Here is a 19,241-nt window from a genome sequence, read left to right on the forward strand (position 1 = left end):
CAATCCTTTTGTAAAAATAGGATCATTAAATAAAACTGAAATTTGTTTTAGCTCAAGAGAAAATTTACTGAAAAGACACAAACAGATAAATCAGTTTAGATATTTATTATATTTTAAGATAAATAGTGCTATTTTGGAACATGAGTGGACTGGATTAAGCAAATAGACAAATCATTTTCTTATTGGAATATGAATGTCTATCTCAACAAAACTCTAAATATGTGAGCCGTGGAAAGTAAAATATGCTGTGTGGTTTATTGTGGAGATTTTCCAGAAACTATGATCATAACTCTGGTATCTATTTCTACCGGGAACACATTCAATTGTGTTATTGTGTCACCTGCCACCCACCCGCAGTATAAGGACTACTGCCTTATGCCGAGAAGTGTACTCTTTTACGGTACTTATGTGTGCCGCAAGCAGGTAGCCTTGATTGTGAAAGACTATATCTTTATAGACGCAGGGCGGCGCAGCCTGGTTTCCTATGATTACTGTCATTGCAGAGGATCAGTGACACTTCTCAGTGTGATGTAATAGTAAAGGAAAATAGTTTACTGTAAATTTGCTAACTTATTTCCAATAATTTTTTTTTAAAAGATTCTTTTCAAGAAACGAATGGATTCCCACTCTATCAACTATTTCCTGCAGTACAGAAACAAGGGTTACATTTGAAGATTTGGATTGCTGATGCCTGTGGAATTTTTCTGAAATTTATGAAAAAGTATTCCCTGGTCTGATGACCGTCAATTCTGCTGCAGCATTCAGATGTCAGAATTAAGAATAAACAACATGAACTCATGAATCGGACTGGTAAATGGCCTGTATTTGTGTAGAGTTTTACTTGGTCCCTATGAACCCCAAAGCACTTTACATTACATTCAGTCATCGACACATTCACACACTGGTGATGGCAAGCTACATTGTAGCCACAGCTGCCCTGGGGCACACTGACAGAGGCAAGGCTGCCGAACACTGGCGCCACCGGGCCCTCTGACCACCACCAGTAGGCAATGGGTGAAGTGTCTTGCCCAAGGACACAATGATCTAGACTGTTGGAGCCGGGGCTCGAACCGGCAACCTTCCGATTACAACTCTTGAGCCACGATCGTGGTAGTATAATACTATGAAGGATATTTTCTTGGTATATTTTGGGCACCTTAGCATCAACTGAGTGTTATTTAAATGCCACAGCCTATGTGATCATTACTGCTGATCATACCCTTCCCTTTATGACTACAGTGTACCCATTTTCTGATGGGTGTATCAAACTTGTTTCTTGAACTTGATAATGGGTTCACTGTACTCAAATGGCCTCCACAGTCTCTGTAACTTCTGAAACTTACTGATGGCCATTGTATCATTTGTCAACATCATGTTTATATATATAGATATTAAAATACAGGGTGGGGCATTTATATGGATACACCGTAATAAAATGGGAATGGTCGGTGATATTTAAGTCCTGTTTGTGGCACATTAGTATATGTGAGGGGGCAAACTCCTCAAGATGTGTTTCCCTCTTTACGCACTGAAGCTGGCACGTTCCCTGAGTTTTTCCAGTAAGATGGTGCACCACCATGTTATGGGTGCCAGGTCCGAGCATTCCTAGATGAACAGTTTCCTGGAAAGTGGATTGGTCGTCGTGGGCCAGTTGAATGGTCCCCAAGGTCTCCCGATCTGACCCCCTTAGACTTTTATCTTTGAGGTCATCTGAAGGCAATTGTCTATGGTGTGAAGATACGAGATGTGCAGCACCTGAAACTACGGATACTGGATGCCTGTGCTGGCATTTCTCCTGCAGTGTTGCTATCAGTGTGTGAAGAGTGGGAGAAGAGGGTTGCATTGACAATCCAACACAATGGACAGCACATTGAACACATTTTATAAGTGGTCAGAAACTTGTAAATAACTCATGAAAGAATAAAGTTACCTTGAAACCAAGCACACCATTGTTTTTCTTGTGACATCACCAATAAGTTTGATGTGTCACATGGCCCTCTTCCTATTGAAAAAACAAAAGTTGTATCCAAGATGGCCGACTTCTAAATGGCCACCATGGTCACCACCCATCTTGAGGAGTTTGCCCCCTCACATATACTAATGTGCCACAAACAGGACTTTAATATCACCAACCATTCCCATTTTATTACGGTGTATCCATATAAATGGCCCATCCTGTAGATGCAAAACTTAAGAAAGGCCTCAACAGTCACCATATTGTTGTTAGGAAAACCAATATATGCACTACAGTTTTGCAAAAAGATTACTGAAAGAAAAAAAAAAGAAAAAAAAAAGAAAGATAAAAAAATAAGGCTCAAAATAAAAAATACTGTAAATCATGTTACTAAAAATAACAATAAACATCAAACTAACATTTTCTGTTTGATAGAAATTGCAAAGTTAAGTGCTCAAATATCAGGTTTAGTTTTGCCTGCATATTTCAGTCAGACATCTGGCTTTGGGTGTAGGTACTGCACCCGGCAGCGTTGCTCTGTGAGCCAAGCTTCTAATAAGCAAGCAGCAGCACATCAGCAACGTGCAGCCACAGGAATGCAGTGACTGGAAAATACGTTGCCAGAGGTCAAAAACAGATAAAACTGCAGTCAGTATCACTGTGCACATACAGATGGTTTGGGACTACAGGTTACACTGTTAGTCTCGATACATGTGAACTTTCTTGTTTACTGTTCACATGCAAAGTGCCAAAAATACATTTGTGCAAAAAAAATATAAGCAACAAGCCAGTAGAGCAAGATATTTTGTCACCCCTCCACAGCAGATCAATGATGGTAAGAAGTGCGGGTGAATGTCTTATAGTTTCAATACTTATTTAACTGTTAAAAGCTAATGCTTACTGTGATGATTATCTTATTTTAAGAACAACAGGAAGTAAATGTCATTATGGTTAAAATTTTGGATGATTTAAAATTGTGACCTTATGATGCTGCGCAAGTAAAGTCAGTGAACTACAAAAACCCCCAGGAGACAGAACTGAGGACAAATACTGTTAATGTGGCTGGTTGAGTCAAACTAGACTGGCTAAGCGAGATAAATAATACGCAAACTAATAATTCAAAAGTGGAGCACAACTGCAACACCAATTTCTTTGCTCTCTTTTGGTTCCTTTCAATTAGCAGGAATTTTCCCACAAGTAAATGCTACGATTCCACGTCATAAATACCTGGAGATGAAACAGCATTAAGGGTAGAAAAGTTGAATAACAGAAAGAAAAATAAAAGGGCTAAATGTGTTACTGAGGTAACACATTTAGCTCAAATTCCAGATAAATGTGGAGGTGTTAAAGACATTTTGATCTGGATTTGTCAGCAGCAAGAGAATGTGTCACATTTATCAGTTTAAGATATGCAGTTAGGGAAGGCATTTAACTTGCTGTGCAGCGTTGTGGTTTGCATTTTGTGATTAGGCTCGTGATGTCAGAATATGATTCACTCAGACAGTTTTAATAACAGGAAACATTTAACCACTGGTAATGGCTTGTGCATAAGTGTCAGCACGTCTTTTAGACTTGTTTTGCACAGTACTTGTTAAATTGTGGTGAGTTTATAGCAACCGTTTTTTATTCTCATATACAACAACACACAGATAGACAAAATATGCACAATATAATACAACAACATACAATATACATATTAGGCTCAGTATCAAGAAAACTTGTGAAGGACAAAAAATATAAAAATGAATCCCAAAAGGTTCACTTTAAGGTCATGGAGCTGGTGGGTCACTGCACTGGATTCTCCTTGTATATTCTACAGAAGCCCACCTATTATGTGACACTTTCACAGAGAAAAAACTGAAAATAAAAAAAACAACTAGCCAATAAAAAAAAATTCTCTTCTGGCTGGAAACTTTTATTTTAAACTTGTGACTTTTTACACTTATACAAAACCTTTGCAGCATGTTGTATTTTCAGACTTCTTTGTATGCAACTTGTGACTCAATACCAATACTGCCTTTTGACTCAGATCCATTCATTTGCTGTTTCACCCAGGTAAAATTTGGTTTCACTTACTGTTTGCTGTCACAAAGATGTGTGATAACTCAGCCATCCAGCAGGAGTCCCAATGCATCACCTAATTCAGGTGTCAAATAGATGGATAGTAAATGAACAGGATTTTATGTAGAAGACTTTTCTACTCAGCTTGAGAACTTAAAGCAGTTTGTATAACATGCCTCATTCACCCATTCATACAATCACTTTTTCCTACATTTAAGTACTTTATATCAGGAGCATCCTGGGGTTCAGTCTCATGCCTAAGATACTGATACAGGGGCAAATACAGGGACTGCAGTCTTTATCTTAATGGCAAAGAGAGCCAGAGATTTAACTACCAATCTTACAGTTAGTAGATTGCTCTATGTCCTGATTTAAAGTCACAAAATAGTCTCATCACAAATGTAAGGCTCTATGTTCAACATAGTATTCTTAAAGCTTAACTTTCTATTTTTGAGTTTGCGTGTCCGGTTATTTAATCATCAAACTGGTTTTCCCCTGCTCGCAGAGTGACAATGCAAAAGGAATGACAGGCCAGTAGAACCACTTCTATTGTTCTAGCAAATGTTAATGAAGGTAGGGTTGAAGAGGTGGAGAATATAGAAAGAAGATGAACTGGTTTTAAAGCATGACTGGTATGGGGACATGGAAAAGCAGACGCAGGCGAAGAGAGCAGACGACAGAGAACCTTTGGTCTAGTTCACAGTTGAGGCAAATAACTTAAAAAAGGCTGATGTAAAGTCGAGAAAGTGAGTGACACAGCTCAACTCCAAACAGACAGGGGCGACTCAAAGAAAGAAAAGTGATAACAACAGTCATCCTGAGAAATCAACTATGGGGAATGGTGGTAAGACTCTTTAAGCTGAGATACCTTTTTTTAGTTTTGTTTACAGTAAATGTGACACACGCGAGAAAGTATCAAAAACTGTTCTGTGTAATGAGTCAGATTTATCTTTCTTGTCACGTACTGGACTTTCGCAGAAAGTTTTCTTCAAACTTCTTTTCTTTCTTGTTTTTTCTATAGATACACTGCCTTTAAATGTGTTGCTGGTTTTGCTTTTCTGTTTCATACAGTGACTAAGCGTTTTACATGCATTATGTATTACAAGCTGTCAACTTTTAACTTACAGAGATCTTTCTTGAAAGCTGTTAACGGTTCTGGAAGTTTATAAAGAGTTTAAGGTGTGATACTTGTTTTTATTGAAAGCAATACTCTTAACTGTCTGTACGCTTGGTCTCTCAGTTTTGCATCAAAGAGAACCACAATGGCAATGGCCAGTTTTATTTTTTGCTACAGATTGATTTTCCAATTAGAATCAGGGACAATATTCATTCAAAACAAACACACACACACATATATATTGATCTAATTAGGCCCAAGAAACCAGACAGGCTGTTTGGTAATTAATTTTTGTTAGAAATACCCCATGAAATTCAATTTCCGTGTCATTTAAAACCTTGTTTATTATTATTTACATGCCTGTAAGGCTATTGGAAAATGTATTAGTCTGTAGTATTGATCTAATTAACTAATTTTCTATTTGCAGAAAGCAGAGTAAACTCAACGGCCGTTGGGATTCTTGTTGGCTTTGGAATCCTGTTCATTCTATTCACCATAGGGATTGTACAATTCTGCTGCAAGTACAAATGTAAAGAGTGTAAAAATTGCTGCAAGAAAAAAGGTGAGATAACAAAAGCATACTTCTTCTTGTCTCCTTTTGGTCACAAAGAATATAGCTTGTGTCTACAGCATCTCTGCTGCTTCCCCAATTAAAAAACGTACACTTAGTCAAGTCTAACAGTCATTATAAGTCATTATACTAACCGCTGACTGTGAGTAACAAGGGTATTAAATTCATAACACAAATCAACTTTTTTTGCGTCACAAATTTGCATCACAAATTGTGAAATTCTCATTTCTTTATAGTTTGCTTCCAAAGAGCCAGAATTTCTTGTAATGTTTTAAAGTTGCCTTCGGGGATAGTTCCCCAGGCTTTCTGAAAAAATTTCAAAGTTTTTCTTTGGACAATATCCGCTCTTTAGCTCCAGTCCTTGTGCCTTCCCATTTTCAGATTTTTTTTGTTTGCTCGTTTTGTTTGCTAAGCCACTTCAAACTGAAGTAAATTACACTGAGTAATTCAAGCATAAAAAAAGCAACTAACTCAAGGGATGAGCCAGTGTTGTATGGAGACATAGCATAAATTTAGAATCTGAAAGTCACGTTCTTAAGAAAGAGGAAACAATCCAGCAAAGGATTGTTTGCTGGATTGGCAAGAGAGAGTCAGTTCCACAGAAGTGGAATGAACCCGCTTATTTTTCAGAAACATCGTTTTCAACATGCACAAAAAAGGAAAATAAAAGAAACTATCCACATGGTGTAATAATTTGACTGAAACAACTCTCTAAATATCCTTCTGAAACTGTCATATGTGTGGTTAAATGCTTGACTGCATCACTGCCCAGCAGTAATGCTACAGCATGATAAAGCCACCACACTATTGTGCTTTAGAAACCTTACTTATTATGTCTCCTTTTATTCTGTAGCTCCGTCGGTGAAAGACAAAGTGCTCACGTAAGTAGATTTTTTCCACAATGACCTTTGAGTGTAGACCTTTCACATCATTTTAAAAGTTTTATTTCCTCCTTTGCTTCATGATCACATGGGTGCTTTTGATTTTATGCTTCACAGCAAAGTCGGCCTGAAGAAGGCTCCCCCTCCCTTCTCCATTAGCAAAAGCATGAAATAACATCTTGTCTGTGTTTCGATCATCACCTTGATGGAAGGCATTCAGTCGTTTGTCACTTTCCTACACACCACCTACCTTTTTTCAACATGTATGGCTCTGTTCCTGCTTGTTATTTGCTGCTTTATGTTGGTGTAAAAGCCTGAGGAAAACCCAGACTGAGGAGTTTGTTTACCATGTTACTTTTTGATTCCTTTTGATTATATTTGTATCATGCAACAACTTTATTCTATAGTTATGTTTATGAAAATGCGAACTTTTTCTTAAAACAAGGAGAGGTGTTGCATTTTTTTCTGTATATGCAGAACTATGTTAATATCATGTGATTTTAAGAATATAAAATTATACATGGAAATAAATATTTGCGTCCAATTTCGCACTGGCAGTTTTGTTATGTGTCATGAGAAACTGACAAGATGTTGCGGTGTCCCGTGATACAGATTTGAGTATGCACACACATATGCACACACACCAATGGGAGGAAGCATATATACACTTGTATTGCAGAGGAGATTTTTTTTTTTTTTTTTTTGCATTGAAGGCAGAATATCAACAACTCAACCACAGCAACACGGCAGTTTTCTGGTAAGCTGCAGGTGACTTCCCTCCTAATGCACATGCACATAATGGTTCCTTTCTGATACTTGTGATAGTTGGTAGAGTCCTTATAGTCTCATTATTTTATTTCCCATAATGAAACTGAACCTTGTCTAACTCATGTATTGAAAAAACAATGACCTCTCTGAGGTGGGGGTGATTAAATGTCATCTTTTGAATTCAGTGAAAATGAGTCATATCTCACAAAAGACAAAGGTTTTTCACAACTGAAATAGTTTTAGATGGTTTTTAACTCAAACTGTAAAAACAAACCTTCATATCTGTACAACAATACACTTACATTCTCTACTAAAGCTCTAAAATAGAAAATATAATGTATTAACTTTTCAGTGCCCAAAATATTTCACTGACTGCACATAAATTTGCATGTGAAGATATTTGCAGTCACTGATCATTGGATATGCATGGATTACTGAACTGACAAAAATCAGCTATGAAACCCCAGGGCAATGCATAAACCTTCTGGTTTTAGACATTGAGGTCTTATATCTTCACAACATCACTCAGATATTTTTTTTTTAAGATAAAGATGTTTCACGTAGTTTAACAAGTCTCAAAAAATGAGTCAGCAAAGAGTAAATATAAGATTACATGCAAAACTGTCTTTTCTAATAGTAATTCTGAAACAGTTCCAATACTCTGGTTAACATTTAACATTTAATATTTATTGTTTTTATTGGTAAACACCACCAAAACTAGGTAAATAAAAGTTGTTCTTTTTTTTTTACTTGGGTTCAGATTTAGATTTGCTGTTGTTTTATTGCAGGAATATTAGATTCTCAGCACTGAACAGTTGTATTGTTAAGGATTTTCTATAGTAGGATAGTAGTTTATTGACTCAGTGATTCAAGTGACAGTGTTTTATTATTAAATGGAGAACAGTTCCATATTTTCGTTATTTCATTGGGAATTAAGCTGGCGATCATGTGAGGAAGGCTTTTCAGTTTTTTGATGAAAAGATGAAAACAGAGACTCTTCTTTTAACGTGTTTTATTTCTGTGATGTTAGTCTTTGCTGGCAACATAAGATAAAGCATAAGCTGCACTATAGTTCTTGTGATACCTGCCATAACCCTGCATTTGCTCTAGTACTGTAAGTACAGTAACTTCTCAACAGAGAAGGATTTAATCTAGCAATAATGGGAGAAACAAAGTGACATGTTTCTCCTGTTAACTAATGTGGGTGTAGGCATATTTTGAAATCATACAGAGGACAAAACCCAGTTTTGGAAGTTTTGTGTTGCATTTTAATTGTCTTAAAATTAGCCAAATATTTTTCCAGTTTTGGTAATTGAATTGGGAGTTCCCCTCAAGTTCAATTACCAACCTGGAGAATGCACAGACATTCAAAAAAGTAGGGGAACAGTAGGAGCGCAAAAAGAAAGTTTTACCACAGGAATTCCCAACATCGTTCTACAATAATCATCAGTGTATATGTAAAAATATTATGATAAGTTGCATGAAACTGTCTTACTTCCCTGTATGCAGTTTATACATAGAATACTTGTCACAGGATTTCCCTAATGCTGTGTTTGGTGTATGGAAATCAACCCATATTGACAATATTCATTCTCTTCTCGGGACTTTTTAGAAATGGGGTAAGGCCTGACAGAGGAAGTGTTTGTTTCTCAGTTTAGAAGCTTCAAAACCACTGACCTGGTTCCTGTACATAATTTGCATATGGAGATCCCTAGTAGCCTACAGATTGTCTTGTGTAATGGTTTTTTAAAGAAGGTATCATTTTGTTGTCTCAGGGTTTTCCTTGGGTTTTCTTTAGTCATAGTTTCTGAAAACAGCATGTCGTCTGTCAGCTGGTTTCACTGACTTGTGAATGTCTAAAAATAATCTTCGCTTAAATCTAAATTGGATAAAACGTTTGCTTTCAACAAAATACTTTGCAATGCTACATAAAGTTGCAGGTGACTGGATAAGACTTAAATTCAAATGAAAAGAGTTTGACTTTTTAACTTAATTTAATAATTCTTTTCAAAAAATATTTTCATGTTCCACTTTCACTTTTTCCACTTTTCACTCACTGTTTAGCTAGGTTTAGGCATTGTTTTTAGGAATCTTGGCAACATATGAATTTTACAGACTAGTCCAAGTTTTAATCATGAGTAGCACATGTATCAACAAAGGCATTAAATAAATAGACTAATAAATAGATTGAACAAAGAAGTAGCTGGTCTTATAAGCACAAACATGAAAATATTTTGCCATGTAAGAAAACATGAAAGAGAATCAGACACAAAATGCTCTTTATATCAAAGTTTGCTTGTTAAGTAAGGTGAAACCACTTGTTATTGTAAAAAGTTTGTGGATTGATTAAGTATTACGAAACTGTGTGAATTAAACACACTGCTGAGAAATAAGAACATTCTCATGTGGGCAACTGCAATAAAGTTCATTGTTGGCGGCGATGAAATCACAAAATGTCCAAGTGCACATAACTATCAAGCCGTTTCTCTTCAGTGCTCCCCACACAGTTTCACTTCCGGCAGACAACACATTAGTCAGTTGTAAATAGACTCAGTGAAACAGGGTTAAAAAGGGCGTTTCTTAGAATCTTCTCAGTCTTCATAATCTCCCAAGACTCCTTCCAACAGTTACCAGTCAGTAGCTCTGTAATCTAACCTCTGTTTCCTTCCTACAGTATGTTCAGTAACTGCCTGTTAACCACTCAGTTTTATCCCCAAGATTTCCGCATGTTTTTTCAGTTTCTGGCACTGGAACATTTTACCTCACTCTAGTGCTTCTGTTTCATTAAGTAGAAAATGTGAGTTTATTGCTCCAGTATTGCACTGTAACATGCGGTGGCAGGATTTTTTTTCTTTTTAAATAAAGTGTTTTGTCACATCTCACAGTTTATCAGTCAATTTTCAGCTGTACATCGCAGAGAGAAAGGGACACATTGTTCATATTGAAGTCCTGCCCACACTTCATTAACGGCAGCGGGGACAGAGAGGTCAGCAGAGGAAAATCCCTCAGTGGAAAGATTGATTCTAAGTCATCCATCATGTGTGTGTCAGTTTGTTTCTCTCTAGAGTAACCTGGATGTGTAACATCTCCTTTGTAAGAGTCTATTAAATCAGATTGGCTTACAAGTAGTCCATTTTCAATAGACACTTTTCTATATTGTTTGATGACTTTGGTTTCATCGTGGCCTTGCTGATGACACCAAATGCACTGACCAGCTCCTGAACAGATACACGACTGAGGCCCAGCTCTGTAGCCCGTGACCACCTCGGCCAAAACCAAGTTGGGAAGCATCTGTTTAAATGTTTCCTCATCATCAGAAGCTTGCATCTGCACATCTGAAGGACTCTGGCTGTGATAGTTGCCTCCAGCAGCAGACTCTTTTAGAGGCCCACTGTCCTGCCCATCCAGGTTAATGCAAGAAATCATCTGGCAGCCCAGACCCACCCCACTGTCCTCTCTTTTCCGAATGGAATCAGCCCGCTCATTCTCAAGTGGGTAATCTGTTTGGCTGCTAGTTGTGCTTTCAGGTCCTCCCATGCTTCCACAGCCACTGTCATCTTGTCTCGTTGGTGGATTCTCTTCAATGTTTGAGTTAGACTCCATACTGAGCCCACTATCCATGCTGGTCCTCCTCTCCTCTTCTTCATTGTCCTCTGTTACTGTAAGATGACTGATTGGGTCTTTCACACCATCTTTCATGTCTTTTCTGTATGGTGACAGAAACCATCCTTTGTCTGTAACCACCTCCACAGTCCCATCTTCAACATAGAGTGGAAGCCAGCCACTAGCAGGGGATTTCTAAGGTGAGTCAAAGAAAAAAGAAAATTAGATTTGATTTATGAAACATTGGATTAGTGCACATTGTAAGATCTCTTTTCAAAATACTGTTTTTCTGTTTTCCAAATAGTTGACACTACAAGTGTGCACAGTTGTCTATAGTTTACTGTACTTACCAGTGCAGCAGGTGTTTTCTCTGGACGTTTCAGGTAACACAGCACTGCGATGACTGCAATTAATGCCAGCCCACCCACAAATGATAGGGATGATACGGCAATAATGTAATACTCTGAAAAGAGCAAAAGCACCAAAGAATTTACCAAATGTGAGTGTCTTGCTGAAAAAAAGCAAGGCTATAGCTGAGCTTTTATCATACTAACAATGATACTTCATAAAGGTGTAATCTAAATCTAATCAAATCTACCACACGCAGTGGACGATAGATGCTTTATTAAGATTTGTTTTAATGCTGAAAAATTTTCAAATGTTTGGCATTTAGCTGCCATCCCTGTTTTCAGGCCCTGTGTAAATGTGATTTATAGGTGACATATTTAATAATCTTCTTAAATAATCTACCATTTTTTCTTTACCTTGCTCTGGCAACAGCAGACACTGTTTTTTGGAAACACTGCTGGTGGGGAGATTTCCACTGCCCTCTAACTTGACGCTGACACAGTACTCTTTACCCCAATGGAGAGAAGTGAAAGTAGTCTTCTGATCCTCTTCCATGTCATCCTTCAAGTATGCCGTGGTATTCTGTAGGGCAAGAACATAGTCAGCTGTTTTTTTCTTTAAATAAGCTTTAAATAATAAAAGTAAGGGCAATTCATCATTATATTTTCCAGTCTTAAATTGTGAAGTTGTTGGAAAAGGTGTAAAAACCTTATTGCTTTAACCTAATCCTAACCTACCTTATTATCTTGTCCTTTCTCCTCTAGGTAGATGGTGTACTTTAAACCAAAAGGAAAAATCTTCTTCAAAATGGGTTTTGGGTGAACAGAGACGGTTATAGTGCTGAATGTAGCCCACAATGTGAAGGAGGGAGGTTGCAGTTTGCCTATGATCAGAGAAGGGAAAGGAAATAATCTTATTATGTGTCTGAATTATTAATTAGAGCATTTTAATCTAAAAATAACACAACAAATTGTGCTTACTTTCATTCAGGAGAAATTTCTTACGAACCCAAATAGACTCATCGCCCCCTGCTACCAGCTGAACTCTGACCTTGTAGCCAGATTCAAAATCAGTTATAAAACTGTTAAGGCTGCAGTAGTTATCATTAATCTGTGTGCAACTTGCCAACATGGCCCAGTCATCTTGGTACCTAAGGACAGAAAACAGTCACCAAAATAAAAATATGAACTTAAAAAAAGGTTTAGTAACTCTTAGTTGAAAAACAATTAACATCAAATGCTTGAAAAACGAACTGAAGACAAAATCAAAATGAAGTCACAGAGAATAAAAATGTAATTAAAAAGAAATAAGGATAAGGAAGTTCAGAGATTGGCATATTGTAAGTCTGTAATAGGATTCTTACTGATATGTAAGTTAAACTTACTTTGCCATTTCCACATTGTAGTAATAGTTTGAAGGTGCATCTTCAGGTGTGTCCCAATGTAGTGTTACATCACCATCCAAAATATTCACCATCACTTTGGCAGGACCAGGAATGCCCTCGGCTCCTGATATAGAAAAAAAGAGGTTAAGACGTACATTAACTGTTACAATAATGGAAGTTTAAAAAAAAATATATATATATATATATATATACACACATATCTTTTTCAAACACGAATTCCTGTATATAGGGAATGAGCTATAAAGTCAATGGTAATGTAAAACCCTCTGAACATATTCCGAAAGTGTTACTGCCAGACGTTTTTGTGTGAAACTTGTGGTCAAGAAAAGAAGAAAAAGATGCTGACAAGCTTTGATTTATGGGATCTCCAACTAAGTGACTCTGGGTTTTTTGGAAAGGGAACAGAATTTCCACTCTTGCCGTTCAGCTCATTTACTGGCTTCATCTGATCATAGAAATAATACAAATATTATAAATGATCATGAAGGAAAAATATAGTACCTTCTAAATACTTTTTAAATTGTTATTTAAGTAAATGATCAACTGTGACTTTTTTCCGTAACTGGACATACTAAGTAAGATTACAAATAGAGCGTAAGAAAAGCTTTTAATTACCTGACACAAGGCTCATGTAGATCATTAAGAAGACAAAACCCAGCAATTTGGCTTTGATATCCATTTCAAGTATCTGGAAATACACCATTTAGTTAGAATCCGGTTAGTAGTCGCCAACAGAGTCCCTTATTCCAATCATCACCGACAGAAACATCCAGCCTCCACAGTGGCTCTGTGTAACTGTACAGAAGAGCTAAACTAAACTGTTGATTAATATTAACAAGGAGGAAGCAGCTGTTTTCTGCTGATACTGTGCTGCCCACACATCTGCGGTACGAAGAAGAAGAGGCCCCTTGTTTTTCGAAAATGACTTTATTTACATAGTTCTCACCAAGTACCTTTGTCGCTCACCTAACTCCCCTCCCTCTCAGATGATGAGTTTCCTGTTGTGACTATATCCGTGACGTTGCTGCTAGTTTCATCTCTCGCTTGCTCTTGCCTTTCTCAACAAGAGAGCCTTTTTCTTCCTCTTTTGTTTTTTCTTTTCCCCTTTCCATGCTCTCACCGGGCTCATAATGTAATTAGTGTTGAGCACTATCAGAAAAAAAACACAGTTGGAGTGTGTCTACACCAGATATGAGAAGAGGAAGCTTTCAGGAATTCCCCTTTCACTTTCCTCCCCCCCTAAAATGTAGGCAGTAGTTACTATCAAAGACTCATTCTGGTGTTTATCAGTTCACTTTGTATACTCTTTTGTTTATGTAATTTCTGTTTTTTCACTGACAAATATAAAATTTAAACTCAGGAAACTCGTCTTATCACTGGTTTCCTCTTTTAGGCTTTGTCTACCTTTTCCTGTGACACTTTGTTCAGCACGACCTCCTTTGTGGTTTGATGCATTGCATATGTTGTTTCTTTTTTTTTCTTTTGCACTTAACCATGGCTGAAGATAGAAGAACAGAGACAACTAAAGATCTATGTTGATTATAGCCCCAGTTTGGGTGAATGTGCTTACTTTTCTGTACTAACACTTAAATAAATCAAAAATAAAGGTCTTGAAAGTCAGACTTCACTTGATGATAAGAATAAATCATTAGCTTGTGTGGATAACAGGCATATAGCTTCATCATACATTAAGCCATATTAATATGTCGCCGGCATGCGAGTTATTATGTGTGATTAGGCAGCAATATTTTTCCATGTTCTTTAGAAACTTACATTATCTAACATGAGGGATGCAAGGCAACCTATATCTTTAAATATCACATGAATAAAGTATATACTTTTATCTATGTGCGCAAGAAACCACAGTGACTATCAGGCCTTATCTCTACACCTCATCCTACACAAAATTTCAGTAGTTCAGTTCATTACTCCTGTTTTGCAGATTAACAAAGAAAGCTGACGGCGTAATGTGTGTTATGGGTAGATATATATCGATTTCTGGTTAAGAAATGACTCATAAAAATACCCCTTGTTAAACCGTTAACAATCACTTATTCCTGCATAATTCTCAGATTTTTCACTGTGTCCATCATTGTCTCTGCTGCATATCAAGGTTTAAAAGCGTCACATACAAATTACTTTTCTTCCTCTGTCTGCTGGATTCTGCTCATTCGTTACTGTAAATGTGTAAAGGGTATTGATTTACTGCTTAACATAAGTTCCCTAAAACAAATAGGACATAGACTGCTGAACCTGCAATGTCATCTAGCCTTCCTCATCTTTTTAAACTGTTTCAGGCTTTACCCAGTTTTTCCAACAAGAGAACGAGTCTGGTGCCCATGGGAGTACCACACTCTTTCTTTTATTGTGATTGCATGTGACTTATGCTTAGTCCACTGAAACTGTATGAGAAAGAGGATTGGTTGGATCTAGCACAAACCTCAATATCTAAATTATACCAAAGAGAAATACATTGGGATGTTGATTTATTCAAGGAGCTTTTATCTAGATGTACTTTAGTAAAGAGTGCCTTCCATTTCTGAGAAGTAGCTTTCTCTTAAAGTTAGCCATATATACCCCCATGTTCTCTCACCACCTCCTCTCATGTGATTTCGTTTTAGTTTTACTTCCCAGTAAATGCAAACAGGGTCTCTGCAAAGCACACCACATCTCTATTTGATAATGTCAGGTGGACAGAGAGCCGCTGACTAAATGTGAGCTTTGGGGGAGGGAGTCTTTTTTAAAAGGTCACAAGATCAACTGCTGTTGTTCAGAACAGGGACTTTCTTGCAAGTCACTTTTTAAGTTATAAGTGCCCTTTGGCTTCATGCACAATAAGATCACCCTCTAGTGGTGTGAAAAGGTGCATCATAACAGTGAATATACTCTCTAGTGTGTATCACAAACTCAGTGCATCATTAAGTATCTCATTAATATCAGCCATGAATAAACCACTAATGAGCAGACAAATTAAAATGCTGAACATCAGGTCTCATAATATAGATCTACATTACAACACCTGGATTACACTTAAGCACATTTCCTTTAAGGTCATTATCTTTTATGCATCAGTTTTACAGTCATGCAGAGTCACAACAAAGGAAACTTGGGGGAAGATAACAGGCAGATGACGTATAACAAATCATCTAGATTCAGATCTAAAACTGTGTTTACAGTTTGCGAATGTCTCACATTCATGTTTTCCAAAAAGTTGATTCTGTTCATCTGGATTTTGCATTCAGAGCCCGAAGAAGTCACCTGGATGAGTCATGAAACATTTCTGAAACTGTAAATTCATAATCAGAATCATAATCAGAATACTTTATTAATCCCGAAGGAAATTCAACGTCCAGATGAACAGAATCAGCTTCCTGTGATTCCCTTGCCTGGATGACTGAGGATACGTGAAGACATTCATGTTTACAGTTTGTAAGATACATATTATGCAACATGCTCAACAACGGTTCAGCAAAGATGAGCAACAGAGATGCAAAGAGTTTGCAGAAATAGTATCCACTACACTAAACTACAGATGAGTGAGAAAATTAAAGCCACAACTAAGACAAAGTTGGTATTAACATTGTGTTAGACCAGTATGTGCTGCCATAACAACTTCACTGTGTGTTGTATTGATGCTATAAGCCTCTGGAACTCTACAGGTGAAAAGAAGCAGTTTTTTTTGCTTAAAAGATATTCCATCGGGAGGGTAATGAAGAGTGTAAAAGTTCAAAAGACACTCCAGCAAAATGCCACCCAAAGCAAAACATTTGCTGGATTCCATCACTGTAGGGAAGATTTGAGTTTTTTCTTTAATTTTCACCAACCTACCAGTATTTCCCAACCAAGTGGGAAATACTGAGGATGATCAGCCTGGTGGGACTTTCAGATTTTCAAGAGTCTCAATGGTTTGGCACCACCTTATTCAACTGACTTTTGCGTCGCTGCATTTCCAGCTGCTCCTCAATATTCCTAGGTCAAACCTTAAAAGCAGAGGTGATAGAGCCTTTTCATTTGTGGCTCCTAATTGAAGGAACAACCGATCATTTCACATAAAAGCCACCCACTCTCTTAGTCGTTTCAAAACACTGCTTAAAACCTACTTATTCTTGCTTGCTATTAGTTCTAGTTGAGCAGAGTTCACTAGTTTTTATTATGCAAACACAGACTTATGTGTATTTTTCATTTCATGATTTTAGTGTATATTTATTTTTGATTTAGTGATTTTTATGCGTAGCGTATATCTCTTATAACCTGTAGAACAATTGAGGTTGTTTAAAATCTGCTATAGAAATAAATTCCGACCTGACTTGACTTGTCAGTTATACATTTTGCACGGTCAAAGTGAAAACAGCGATGAAAATTATGTTTTAGTTTCAAATTGAAAGGGGTAAAAAAGAACAAGTGAAGAAATGTGTGGCTGCAAGAGGAAGTAGAGATCATATATAAAGTGAATCTGGCAGGTGCAAATCAAAAATACCCAGGAGCCACATCTGTGCAGAAAGGCACCAATTTCGTGAGAAAAATGCTTTCTCGCACATCCAAAATTACTTGTATTACCACGATTTGGTTCCTTGTGATTTTGCCACCAGTATTTCATTTTTCTTAATGTTTTAAAGCCCAAACAATGAAATAATTACCATAAAATTCAAATTGGTAGCACTTTATAATAATGTCAAAGTATTAACTACTGTTAAGATATTAGTAAATCATTAACATGTACTTAATTCATAATTTTGTATAGCATTACCCCTCCTTATTATGACATTTATGAATACAGAGATATTATTATGACTATGATTATGATCATTACTAGCAGTAATGTAGTAGCAGTGATAGCTGTACATAGTTACACCATGTACAGTAGTGATAGCTGTACATGGAGTAACTGTAAAAGATATATTTATAAATATAATATTAATACAGATAAAAACACATCTATATTTATGAATGACAGACTAATTCAACATAAATGATGATTTAAGCACTTGCTTATACCTTAATAATACCTTAATACTAATGCTTAATAGTGTGACATCAATATAAAGTGCTACCTTTATTCTTTTTTGAAAGTAGAATGTTTATTTAACCTTCTGAAAAAATGAATTCAATACGAATTTGGATTTTTTTAATTTTAATTTGTATCATATTTCCATTTTTTTTTGCAATGTAGTAATTATTATGTATTATACAATGTAAAATATATTGTTCAATTTATTTTTGTTTTTAAGAAGTGATGTGCAATACTGCAAATTCTGGTGTCAACCTGATACCAAGTAAATACTGGACCAGTATTGCCAATAGCGATACAGATACATAGGGGAGAGCAGTGTGTCATGATTTATGAGATGAATCATCTTATGATGATAGAAACAAAGTATCAATCCTATCGTGCCAGTATTTCCCCTTGTGGGACTAATAAAGGTATATCATATCATATCATATCATATCATATCATATCATATCATATTATATTGATCCGACCAGTGGGCTGGTCCTAACAGGCCTCACCTGCGAGACATGAAAAACATTGTGAGTTCGCATGTTACGAGGCAGGCTCAACCGAACCGTCACTGGATTCAACACACCCGCTGGCCCACCTGGTAGTCCGGTGCCGGGACGCGGCAGCGATCGGCCAGTCTCTTGTTCTGGGCCGCCGTTCTCAAGAGGGCCGCTCTGGCGGCGCGCTACGCTCTCCAACAGCGCCACATGTGGAGCTGGACAGATGGAACGGCCAATTCTCCCTCAGAGATGGAAAGAAGCGGGGGTTGATAGCCCAAGGACGCCTCAAACGGGGACACACCGGTGGCCGCCGACGTACTGGAGTTGTACGCATATTCCACCCATGCGAGCTGCTCGCTCCACGTCGATTGGTTGGAGGAGATTACACAGCGCAGCATAGCCTCCAGCACCTCATTAGCCCGTTCCGTCTGGCCGTTGGTCTGGGGATGGAAACCCGAGGACAGGCTGACCTGATCCCCTAGTTCCGCACAGAACTCCCTCCACACCCGGGACGTGAACTGGGGACCACGATCAGACACGATGTCCCGAGGAATGCCATGGAGCCGAAAAACATGCTGGGTGAGAAGGCGAGCCGTCTCCAGAGCAGAAGGAAGCTGTGGCAGGGCTATAAAGTGGGCAGCCTTGGAAAACCGGTCAACAATAGTGAGTACAGCAGTATTACCTGAGGACGGAGGCAGTCCCGTAACAAAGTCCAGAGCAACATGCGACCAGGGACGCATGGGAACAGGCAAAGGGCGTAGGAGGTCAGCAGGCGCCGAGGTCGGCATCTTGTTCTTAGCACACTCAGGACAAGCCGCCACGTATTCCCCAGCATCCTGCAACAGAGTGGGCCACCAAAACAATCGGCGCAGGAAAGAGACGGTGCGGTTCTTACCTGGATGGCAGGCAAAACGGGCGGTGTGGGTCCACTGAAGCACCTTACCGCGGGCCGACGCAGGAACAAACAGCTTGCGCTCCGGGCCCGTGCCAGGATCCAGCTCCTGTCGCTGGGTGTCCCGCACAACCCGCTCAAT

The 19,241-nt window shown here is 37.9% G+C and overlaps 1 protein-coding gene and 1 long non-coding RNA gene across 2 annotated transcripts; one reads left to right on the forward strand and one right to left on the reverse strand.

The window, feature by feature from the left end:
* Positions 1-4,647: 4,647 nt before the first annotated feature.
* On the forward strand, positions 4,648-7,128 carry LOC146694038 (uncharacterized). The gene is made up of 4 exons (XR_014914852.1): positions 4,648-4,859; positions 5,560-5,694; positions 6,557-6,584; positions 6,702-7,128. It is a non-coding gene; the product is annotated as an uncharacterized LOC146694038 (long non-coding RNA).
* Positions 7,129-9,455: 2,327 nt separating this feature from the next.
* On the reverse strand, positions 9,456-19,220 carry il10ra (interleukin 10 receptor, alpha). Its single transcript, XM_085430120.1, has 9 exons — positions 19,151-19,220; positions 18,890-19,043; positions 13,324-13,396; positions 12,688-12,811; positions 12,284-12,453; positions 12,041-12,186; positions 11,720-11,885; positions 11,306-11,418; positions 9,456-11,150 (listed from the first exon to the last, which is right to left on the reverse strand). The coding sequence occupies exons 2-9, from the start codon at positions 19,040-19,042 to the stop codon at positions 10,242-10,244; spliced, it is 1,854 nt and encodes a 617-aa protein (XP_085286246.1). The 5' UTR covers position 19,043; positions 19,151-19,220; the 3' UTR covers positions 9,456-10,241.
* Between the last annotated feature and the right edge of the window lie 21 nt (positions 19,221-19,241).

Source organism: Copadichromis virginalis, linkage group LG14 (assembly GCF_057382275.1).
Source record: "Copadichromis virginalis isolate Kocher_CV1m ecotype Utaka linkage group LG14, C_Virginalis_male_GT1.1, whole genome shotgun sequence".
NCBI lineage: Eukaryota > Metazoa > Chordata > Actinopteri > Cichliformes > Cichlidae > Copadichromis > Copadichromis virginalis.

Excerpts from the sequence above, each read along its gene's own strand:
- il10ra (XM_085430120.1), bottom strand. The coding sequence starts at position 19,042 with ATGCTGGGGAATACGTGGCGGCTTGTCCTGAGTGTGCTAAGAACAAGA. Across the intron at positions 11,886-12,040 it reads AGAAAGGACAAGATAATAAG|AATACCACGGCATACTTGAA; the intron begins GTAGGTTAGGAT and ends CTTGCCCTACAG. Across the intron at positions 11,151-11,305 it reads AGAAAACACCTGCTGCACTG|AAATCCCCTGCTAGTGGCTG; the intron begins GTAAGTACAGTA and ends GACTCACCTTAG.